The sequence below is a fragment of the Mesocricetus auratus genome, unplaced genomic scaffold, assembly GCF_017639785.1.
Source record: "Mesocricetus auratus isolate SY011 unplaced genomic scaffold, BCM_Maur_2.0 contig_12271_pilon_obj, whole genome shotgun sequence".
NCBI lineage: Eukaryota > Metazoa > Chordata > Mammalia > Rodentia > Cricetidae > Mesocricetus > Mesocricetus auratus.
Window position 1 is genome coordinate 7,959 of NW_024429289.1, and position 11,274 is coordinate 19,232.

Consider the following 11,274-nt stretch of genomic DNA (forward strand, 5'->3'; position numbering starts at 1 on the left):
AGAGACACATAGTTTACCATTTCTTATGTCACTGGTGATCAAAAGAGCAAAGCAAACATACTACTTAGCCAGTGAAGCCAGGCAGACACGTTTCCTCCGAGGACTCGAGGTACAAAAGCAGGTGGATATCTGTGTTTTCAAGTCTACCCAGGGCCACACTAGATTGAACCAGCCTAACAGTGTAACAGAGCTCATGCCCTTGATCCCAGCAACTACTGAACATATTCTGATATACATGAGAAAACTCTCTCGTTTTAAACGTCCTGCAGAGTAAGCATGGGAGCTCAAAATTTGGAGAGGAGAGAAAACACCCATTAAAATATGAAATGTGAAATGCTTGTTGTTCAGTGTTGCTGTTACCCCACTCAGGATTGTTGTCTTCTAAATCCATCCATTTGACTGCAAATTCACAATGTCATTATCTTCCGCCCTGAGTCGTATCCCATTGTTTAAATGCACCACATTTTCCTTATCCAGTTTTCAGGGGAGGGTCAGCTAGTTTGGTTTCAGTTTCTGGCCATTACAAAAAGTACTTCTGTGAGCATAGTTGATAGGTCGAATGTCCATATGGTATGATTGTGTATCCTTTGTTTATATGCACAAGAGTGGTTATGCTGTGCTTTGTTGCAGTTTGATAACCAACATTTTGAGAAATGGCCACCCATATTTCCACAGTGGCTTACAAGTTTGAACCAGCAAAGGAACAGTGATCCCCTTACAGTATATCGTCTCCAGCATAAATTGTCATTAATGGTTTTGATCTTAGCCATTCTGACCAATAAATGATGACATCTTAGATGAGGTTTGATTTTCATTTCCCTGGAGGCTATGGATATGGAGCAGACCCTCCTTTGCCTTTTGGACACTAGAGACTGTACTGTTCAGAATTCTCTGTTTAGCTCTGTGTCCCATGTTCTCACACATAAGTAGATATTCGACATAAAGTAGAGGATAGTCAGCCTACAGTTGACAACTTCAGAGAGTCCAAAAAACAAGAAGAGCCCTACTAGGAAAATGCATGGATTCTACCATACCCCCAAAATGGAAACAGACAAGGTCTCCTGTGTATATTTGGAAGACACGTGCAGGAAGAGGTTGTTGTTAGAATGCAGAAGGTAGAAGGAGAGCACGAGGGTCTGGGTCGGTCAAGTTGGTGGAGGCCGCAGGGGAACTGAACAAGGAAAGGGAAACTTCGATGGAGAGACCATTTTTGGGTTAGCCGGAAATCTGGCTCTAAGGAAATTCCCAGGAATGCACAAGCATGAGCCGTGCTTAAACTCTGAGCCACAGTGGAAAGGGCACCTTAGCGGCACTTGCCATGCAATCACGTTGATGACTACCTTAGGTGTCATCATAGAACGTTCATCCATTAACCCACAGAGGAAGGTGAAGAGATCCACAGCTAAGTACTGGCCCAACTCGCGGACCACAGTCTTGCAGCAGGAGGTGTGATAGTATGAGCAGAGTGGCCAGGTCCCTGGGTCAGAAACAGCTGAGCCCAGCAAGAATCAAGTGGGAGGTCCCCGAGTCCATAATGACACCCCGCAAACCTGCATAACACTGAACTGGTCCCTAGGAATGTGTATGACCTTTGTTTGGTTTGGGCAGTTGTTGGGTCCACCACACTGGGAACCAGGATTTATCCCTACTGCATGAAATGTCTCTTGGGCACCCATTCCCTGTGGAGACATACCTCGCTCACCCTACAATCATGGGGGAGGGTCTTTGGTCTGCTTCCAGTGATGTCACAGAATTTGTTGAATTCCCATGTGGGAACGCCCCTTTCAGAGGGGTGGATTGGGTGTTGGGTGGGTAGAATGTGTGCATTGCTGTGGGATAGAGAGTGACCCGGGATCGGTATGTCAAGTAACATTATTTTAAACTTCTACAAATGATAAAATGATCATAGTTTGGAGAAAAATACCAAACAAACAAAATATGAGATATGGACACCCAGAATCTACTCAGTCCCTGTGACTGAATGAGTAGAATTTCAGGACTTCATGTAACACAAGAAGTAAACTCCACTTATTATGGTGACTCTTGTTCCCTGATCTGACTTTCTCTGGAATAAACTAACATCCAAACATGGAGAGCACAGCTTCCGTTGTGGTATGTAGATCCAATCCAATTGGAACGTTGGAGTTACAGCAAAACATGGATCTAATCCTGATCTGAGGAAGGAAGACAAACACACCCTTAATCCAGACCTTGATGGGTAAACAGGCCACACCCTCTGGTGGGAGACTATAAAGGGGCATGGAGAGAGGAAGGTCTTCCTCTTTGCCAGCTGGCCCTTGCCTTGCAGCAAGTCCCTCCCTTCACTGGCAATAGCGACTACTTCTCCTGACATCCAGAATATCCTGAAGACCAGCAGACTGGTCCAACTTTCTGGACTGAGTAAGTACTGAGGTCTTGAACTTTCTCTTCATAACTAGATACTGTGAGGCTATCAGGCCTACAGCCCTAAGTCATTCTAAGGAATCCCCTTTCTTCATATGGTCAGAGTTTCTTTCTATCTGTTCTGTTTCTCCAGTGAACCCTGGTACAAACTTTTTTTTCTATATGAGAGCATTAATTGCTCCAAACCATCCAAGAGTTGAGTAAAATTGTCAAAAGTAGTTACCAGTTGACCCAAGATTCAATCTAGGAAAGGAAACAGCGTAGTGGTGAGATTGCAGCTCTCCCAAGAATCTGTGAATCTAACATTGAAATCTGGATAGAGAATTTCAGAGAGACCCAAGTCTCCAGCCCCAAAGAGTTGGGGATACAGAGGAAAGCAGAAAACAATATTCTAAAAATGTGTCTGTGATGATACATAGTTTACCATTTCACAAGTCACTGGTGATCAAAAGAGCAAAGCAACCATACTGCTTAGCCAGTGAAGCCAGGCAGACACGTTTCCCCTGAGGACTCGTGGGTGGATATCTGTGTGTTCAAGTCTACCCAGGGCCACACTAGATTGAACCAGTTTAACAGAGTAACAGAGCTCATGCCCTTGATCCCAGCAATAGAGTGGAATAAACGATAAGAGCGGTGTCTTTCAGTAATCAGGCTCAAGAAGATCTCCAGTTAGGCTGAGGAGAGGTAGCGGTGTGATGCTTGGGGAGAGCACGTGGAGCCTGAGGTAGAGGCAAGATCTAGTGGCTTGGCTGCTTTGCTTGCCTGACCTTCAGATTGAAGTTGAGCCCCAATATCAGTGTCTGGTCTTTTATCTTTTTGTGTTACAGTTATCTGTAATTGGTACCTCCAGGTTGAAGAAGAAAACGCCCTACCTATTCATTTTGGAGCCAGGTTAACTGAAAAAGTGCCACAAGCCGATATGTCAGGGGACCTGGCAGCCGTGAGCTGGGGCTACACAGAAGTCAGTTTCCAGAAATTCACCTACAGTTGGACCATCGGCAACTTCTGTTCTATCCTGCGGGAAATGAGGGAAGCCATTGAAAGCCCAACCTTCTCCTCAGGAGCCAGGGACAAAAACAGATGGAGTTTGAAAATACACCCGAACGGGATGGATGAAGAAAGCAAAGGCTACTTGTCAGTTTACCTAACGTTGCTCAGCTGCCCAAGGAGACCAGTGTGGGCAAAGTTCCAGTTTTGGATCATCGATTCCGAAGGAGAGAAAACACAAGGCATGAAGAGCCCAAGATTCTTCAGGTTCCAGCAAAATCAGCAGTGGGGATTCAGAAAGTTCATCCTTCGAGATTTCCTCTTGGCCCAGGAGCCTTGGCTGCTCGAAGACAATGAACTCAGCCTGAGATGCAAGGTGACTGTGGCCCAAGACTCCTTAGGCTTCTCTGACGAGACCACGATGCCAGGGATCCAGGTTCCAAGGTGCACTCTGGCAGATGAGCTAGGAGAGCTGTGGGAGAATTCCTTCTTCACAGACTGCTGCCTGGTGGTAGCTGGCCAGGAATTCCGGGCTCACAAGGCCATCTTAGCAGCTCGCTCTCCAGTTTTCAGAGCCATGTTTGAACATGACATGCAGGAGAGCAGAACAAACCGCATTGAGATCCACGACCTGGAGCCTCAAGGCTTCAGGGCAATGATGGGCTTCATTTACACCGGGAAGGCACCGGATCTCCACAGCATGGCAGATGTACTGCTTGCAGCTGCCGACAAGTATGGCCTGGAGCGTTTGAAGGTCATGTGTGAGGACGCCCTCTGCAAGGACCTCTCCGTGGAGACTGCTGCCCACACTCTCGTCATGGCTGACCTCCACAGTGCAGGGCAGCTGAAAACCCAGGTGCTGGATTTCATAACAGCTCATGCTTCTGAAGTCTCTGAGACTTCAAGCTGGAAGACAATGGTGGGCTCATATCCCCACTTGCTGGCTGAAGCATACAGCTCCCTGGCTTCTGCTCACTGCTCATTACTGGAGCCCCCTCCCAAACGCCTCAAGCAATCTTAGGATCCTGTCAGCTCTGACCTACAGGTGTATTCCATAAGCGGCAGCCAGGCATTGTTTCCAAGGACACCTGGGTAGACTACGGGACACTGTAGCATTTTCAGAGAACCTGTGGAAAGACAGCATGGGGGCTCAGGCCTTTAATACGCCAGGAAATAAGTTGAATGGCAGTTTTGGGTAGGGAGAGCACTGTCTTCTGGGATTCTCTACCCAGATGCTGTACTGGTTTGCTTTCACTACATTGAGTCTGATACTGGGGAATCAGTGGGGTTGTTGGCCCCAAGCACATCCCAACAGGGTTTCTTTGGAGGAACCTGTCTGGATAAGACTGAGCAGAGCATATGATCACGGATTTAGACCAAAGCAGAAAGCAAACATGAATGTGTGCTTACAAGAGACGAGGAAGAGGAAGGAAGAAAGTTTCTCTCTCCATGCCTAGTGTGTGGGGACTGGACTTTTGCCTCAGTTGGCTAAAGTAGTTGGGGCTCCTGCAGAGGACCATTTCCATGCGTTCAACTGTCAGCATACGATGGAGACTTCTCAAATTCCTTAACTGGATATGCAGAGGAATGATGTCCTCCTCTTGTCTCTCCTGGCTGTATCCATTTCTGTAAACCACACACTATAAAACGAATAAAAAATTTAACAACCATTTTGTTGTTTCTGTGGTGTTTCTGTTTGAAGAAGCCTGTATCATTTCACCCAGTACTCCTCAGCTTGTGCGAGTTTGGTTATCATCCTCATGGCTGCACATTTCACACAATGCCTCACTACTCTTTCCTGGCACCTGGATTTGTCAGATTAGATGCCAAACATGAGGAAGACAACTGCTTTTGGCAGAGTCTTTTGGTAGTCTATTCTTTGCTAAAGACTGTATGCATTTTCAAAAAGGAGAAGGATATTGATTTATTGAGAATCCATACTTTCCCCACCTGATCTGTGGGTCCGTTTTTAGATGTTGGAAAAATAATTCCTCCATCCCTACCAGTGTTATAATGAATTCTCTCAGGCAGACAGGCTCAATGGCTGGGCCTTTGATGCCCCTAACTTGTCCTCCTCTGCCTGACTCTTCCTTTTCTTGCTTGACAGCTCTTTCTAAATTAAACTGGAGTCATAGATTAAGTTGTTAATCCCAACCAAGCTCCCTGATGATTTAGGTACCAAAGTTTGAAGACAGCATTTCCATATGTGTGTGTTGTAGCCGGGCTACCGTCAAATCATGCCCACTCTGCAGAAAGAATTTGCTTTCTTTTTTCTATATTTATAGCTTCCATTATGCGATACTGATATTATTTTTTCTATCACTTCTAGTTGCACGAAAGTCAGTAAATCAGATTGTTTGTTTCTTAAAAGGGGAAAAAGAAATCATAACATTATTGCTTTGTGATAGAAAATTCCCAGCTGAAATTGACTGACACTCTCAACATGATTGATCTTGAGTAGGAGACTGCTCACAAACAGGATATGAGGCCCTCTTCCTAGAGGAAAGAACTTCCAGGCATTCAATTAATAGTTTAAGAAGGAACTTTCTCCTCTGCTTCGCTCTGTGTGTTCCTCAACTTGAATCTCTATCAGTCTCTGTCTGTCTGTCTCTCTGTCTGTCTGTCTCTTTTTTTCTCTTGTTTGTGTCACTCTCTGTGTGTCACTCTGATTCTTTCTTCTGCTGTGTACATCACTGTGACACACAGTGTGCCTGTGTTTCTGTCTGTGTGTCAGCCTGACTGTCTGTTTGTCTGTTTCTCTAGCTCTGTCGCAGTGCATCTCTCTTTCAATCTATTTATTTACCTCCACCAATGCTGTGCTTGTCTGTTTAGAATGAAGATAACTGTCTTCATGTCTGTTGCCTTGTCACAATCTCATCTCTCCATTAATGATTATGTATGTCACTCTCTCCCTCAATCTATGTCTGTCTCATAATCTATATCACTCTGTCTCTCTCTCTCTCTCTCTCTCACTCTCTCTCTTTTCCTTCTATTTCTCTCTTGCTCACTCTTTCTCTGTCTCTTCATATCTCTCTCTGTATGTTTGTGTTATTTTGTGTGTTTGTGTGTGTGTGTGTTTGTGTGTGGGTGCAAATCCTTCAGTGTCTCTCTCTAACTCTGTCCATGCTTAACTATCTCTTCTACATGTGTATTTGTTCTGTAAGTTTCTTCCACACGACAAGTGATTTTCTCTGTGATGTGGACTCTCGTGTAGTTCCAGAAGTGAGCCTCATCTTATGGGGCCATGAATGCTTTGTCTCCAATAAGTCACCAAGAGAACCACTTACCCAAATTAAAACCACCACCAATGGCATTTTATACATGAGTATCTCTGTGAAAAGAGCAAATGCTTTCTGCCTCTGTGGCTCCCAGTTTCCCCAGGAGAGGCTGCTCCAACACTCCAGAAGCAAGTTCAGGACCACAAGTTAAAGCACTTTTCTGACAAATGAGGGGCCTTGCAGTGACAGCCTAGCTTCCTTTCAATTGACACTCTTGAGGAAAGGGGAACCTGCAACAGAGAAGAGTCTCAAGTGGTACTAGTTATCCACCTGTAATAGGGGCTATACTGAGGAAGCATCTTTTAAGGGCTCATATCCAGTTGATTGATTTAACCTGTATGGAGGTTGGGAGAAGCATCAGGGCCAGATTTTCAGTAGACCTGAGGTGGAAAGCCAATGTGTGGAGGTAGTTCTCTTTCCTCCTGGCTTAGTGAGTCCCTCCAGGACATCATGAACTGGAGAGGTCTAGGGAGCATTTTACTGATCACATTTGAAGAAGAGCCATCAGAACACCTTTCCTTCAGTAACTACTGAACATATTCTGATATACAAGAGAAAACTCTCTCGTTTTAAAGGTCCTAGCAGAGTAAGAATGGGAGCTCAAAATTTGCAGAGGAGAGAAAACACCCATTAAAATATGAAATGTGAAATGCTTGTTGTTCTGTGTTGCTGATACCCCACTCAGGTTGTGGTCTTCTAAATCCATCCATTTGACTGCAAATTCACAATGTCATTGTCTTCCATCCTGAGTCGGACCCCATTGTTTAAATGTACCACATTTTCCTTATCCAATTTTCAGGGGAGGGTCAGCAAGGTCGGTTTCAGTTTCTGGCCATTACAAATAATACTTCTGTGAGCATAGTTGACAGGTCGAATGTCCATATGGTATGATTGTGTATCCTTTGGTTATATGCACAAGAGTGGTTATGCTGTGCTTTGTTGTAGTTTGATAACCAACATTTTGAGAAATGGCCACCCATATTTCCACAGTGGCTTACAAGTTTGAACCAGCAAAGGAACAGTGTTCCCCTTACAGTATATCTTCTCCAGCATAAATTGTCATTAATGATTTTGATCTTAGCCATTCTGACCAATAAGTGATGACATCTTAGATGAGGTTTGATTTTCATTTCCCTGGTGGCTATGGATATGGAGCAGATCCTCCTTTGCCTTTTGGACACTAGAGACTGTACTGTTCAGAATTCTCTGTTTAGCTCTGTGTCCCATGTACTCACACATAAGTAGATATTCGACATAAAGTAGAGGATAGTCAGCCTACAGTTGACAACTTCAGAGAGTCCAAAAAACAAGAAGAGCCCTACTAGGAAAATGCATGGATTCTACCATACCCCCAAAATGGAAACAGACAAGGTCTCCTGTGTATATTTGGAAGACACGTGCAGGAAGAGGTTGTTGTTAGAATGCAGAAGGTAGAAGGAGAGCACGAGGGTCTGGGTCGGTCAAGTTGGTGGAGGCCGCAGGGGAACTGAACAAGGAAAGGGAAACTTGGATGGAGAGACCATTTTTTGGGTTAGCCGGAAATCTGGCTCTAAGGAAATTCCCAGGAATGCACAAGCATGAGCCGTGCTTAAACTCTGAGCCACAGTGGAAAGGGCACCTTAGCGGCACTTGCCATGCAATCACGTTGATGACTACCTTAGGTGTCATCATAGAACGTTCATCCATTAACCCACAGAGGAAGGTGAAGAGATCCACAGCTAAGTACTGGCCCAACTCGCGGACTACAGTCTTGCAGCAGGAGGTGTGATAGTATGAGCAGAGTGGCCAGGTCCCTGGGTCAGAAACAGCTGAGCCAAGCAAGAATCAAGTGGGAGGTCCCCGAGTCCATAATGACACCCCGCAAACCTGCATAACACTGAACTGGTCCCTAGGAATGTGTATGACCTTTGTTTGGTTTGGGCAGTTGTTGGGTCCACCACACGGGGAACCAGGATTTATCCCTACTGCATGAAATGTCTCTTGGGTACCCATTCCCTGTGGAGACATACCTCGCTCACCCTACAATCATGGGGGAGGGTCTTTGGTCTGCTTCCAGTGATGTCACAGAATTTGTTGAATTCCCATGTGGGAACGCCCCTTTCAGAGGGGTGGATTGGGTGTTGGGTGGGTAGAATGTGTGCATTGCTGTGGGATAGAGAGTGACCCGGGATCGGTATGTCAAGTAACATTATTTTAAACTTCTACAAATGATAAAATGATCATAGTTTGGAGAAAAATACCAAACAAACAAAATATGAGGTATGGACACCCAGAATCTACTCAGTCTCTGTGACTGAATGAGTAGAATTTCGGAACTTTATGGAACACAAGAAGTAAACGCCACTTATTATGGTGACTCTTGTTCCCTGATCTGACTTTCTCTGGAATAAACTAACATCCAAACATGGAGAGCACAGCTTCCGTTGTGGTATGTAGATCCAATCCAATTGGAACGTTGGAGTTACAGCAAAACATGGATCTAATCCTGATCTGAGGAAGGAAGACAAACACACCTTTAATCCAGACCTTGATGGGTAAACAGGCCACACCCTCTGGTGGGAGACTCTAAAGGCAGAAGGAGAGAGGAAGGTCTTCCTCTTTGCCAGCTGGCCCTTGCCTTGCAGCAAGTCCCTCCCTTCACTGGCAATAGCGACTACTTCTCCTGACATCCAGAATATCCTGAAGACCAGCAGACTGGTCCAACTTTCTGGACTGAGTAAGTACTGAGGTCTTGAACTTTCTCTTCATAACTAGATACTGTGAGGCTATCAGGCCTACAGCCCTAAGTCATTCTAAGGAATCCCCTTTCTTCATATGGTCAGAGTTTCTTTCTATCTGTTCTGTTTCTCCAGTGAACCCTGGTACAAACTTTTTTCTATATGAGAGCATTAATTGCTCCAAACCATCCAAGAGTTGAGTAAAATTGTCAAAAGTAGTTACCAGTTGACCCAAGATTCAATCTAGGAAAGGAAACAGCGTAGTGGTGAGATTGCAGCTCTCCCAAGAATCTGTGAATCTAACATTGAAATCTGGATAGAGAATTTCAGAGAGACCCAAGTCTCCAGCCCCAAAGAGTTGGGGATACAGAGGAAAGCAGAAAACAAAATTCTAAAAATGTGTCTGTGATGATACATAGTTTACCATTTCACAAGTCACTGGTGATCAAAAGAGCAAAGCAACCATACTGCTTAGCCAGTGAAGCCAGGCAGACACGTTTCCCCTGAGGACTCGTGGGTGGATATCTGTGTGTTCAAGTCTACCCAGGGCCACACTAGATTGAACCAGCTTAACAGAGTAACAGAGCTCATGCCCTTGATCCCAGCAATAGAGTGGAATAAACGATAAGAGCGGTGTCTTTCAGTAATCAGGCTCAAGAAGATCTCCAGTTAGGCTGAGGAGAGGTAGCGGTGTGATGCTTGGGGAGAGCACGTGGAGCCTGAGGTAGAGGCAAGATCTAGTGGCTTGGCTGCTTTGCTTGCCTGACCTTCAGATTGAAGTTGAGCCCCAATATCAGTGTCTGGTCTTTTATCTTTTTGTGTTACAGTTATCTGTAATTGGTACCTCCAGGTTGAAGAAGAAAACGCCCTACCTATTCATTTTGGAGCCAGGTTAACTGAAAAAGTGCCACAAGCCGATATGTCAGGGGACCTGGCAGCCGTGAGCTGGGGCTACACAGAAGTCAGTTTCCAGAAATTCACCTACAGTTGGACCATCGGCAACTTCTGTTCTATCCTGCGGGAAATGAGGGAAGCCATTGAAAGCCCAACCTTCTCCTCAGCAGACAGGGACAAAAACGGATGGAGTTTGAAAATACACCCGAACGGGATGGATGAAGAAAGTGAAGGCTACTTGTCAGTTTACCTAACGTTGCTCAGCTGCCCAAGGAGACCAGTGTGGGCAAAGTTCCAGTTTTGGATCATCGATTCCGAAGGAGAGAAAACACAAGGCATGAAGAGCCCAAGATTCTTCAGGTTCCAGCAAAATCAGCAGTGGGGATTCAGAAAGTTCATCCCTCGAGATTCCCTCTTGGCCCAGGAGCCTTGGCTGCTCGAAGACAATGAACTCAGCCTGAGATGCAAGGTGACTGTGGCCCAAGACTCCTTAGGCTTCTCTGACGAGACCACGATGCCAGGGATCCAGGTTCCAAGGTGCACTCTGGCAGATGAGCTAGGAGAGCTGTGGGAGAATTCCTTCTTCACAGACTGCTGCCTGGTGGTAGCTGGCCAGGAATTCCGGGCTCACAAGGCCATCTTAGCAGCTCGCTCTCCAGTTTTCAGAGCCATGTTTGAACATGACATGCAGGAGAGCAGAACAAACCGCATTGAGATCCACGACCTGGAGCCTCAATGCTTCAGAGCAATGATGGGCTTCATTTACACTGGGAAGGCACCGATTCTCCACAGCATGGCAGATGTTCTGCTTGCAGCTGCTGACATGTATGGCCTGGAGCATTTGCAACTTTCCCGGGCTCCAATCAAGTTGATTGATTTATCCTGTATGAAGGGTGGGAGAAGCATCAGGGATCGACTTTCTGGAGACCTATGCTGGAAACCAATAGGTGATTATCTCCTGGCTTAGTGCGTCCCTCCAGAGGCGCAGATCTCAG

General features: G+C 45.6%; 2 protein-coding genes across 2 annotated transcripts; both read left to right on the forward strand.

Moving 5' to 3' along the window:
* The first annotated feature begins 3,048 nt into the window (after nt 1-3,048).
* LOC121137945 (speckle-type POZ protein-like) lies at nt 3,049-4,437 on the forward strand. Its single transcript, XM_040740826.1, has one exon. The coding sequence runs from the start codon at nt 3,323-3,325 to the stop codon at nt 4,409-4,411; it is 1,089 nt and encodes a 362-aa protein (XP_040596760.1). The 5' UTR covers nt 3,049-3,322; the 3' UTR covers nt 4,412-4,437.
* Nucleotides 4,438-10,030: 5,593 nt separating this feature from the next.
* Nucleotides 10,031-11,163, forward strand: LOC121137944 (speckle-type POZ protein-like; the record flags this gene model as incomplete). The annotated part of the gene is made up of 1 exon (XM_040740825.1): nt 10,031-11,163. A coding segment is annotated over exon 1 (859 nt), but the record flags the coding sequence as incomplete, so codon positions are not given.
* Nucleotides 11,164-11,274: the final 111 nt, after the last annotated feature.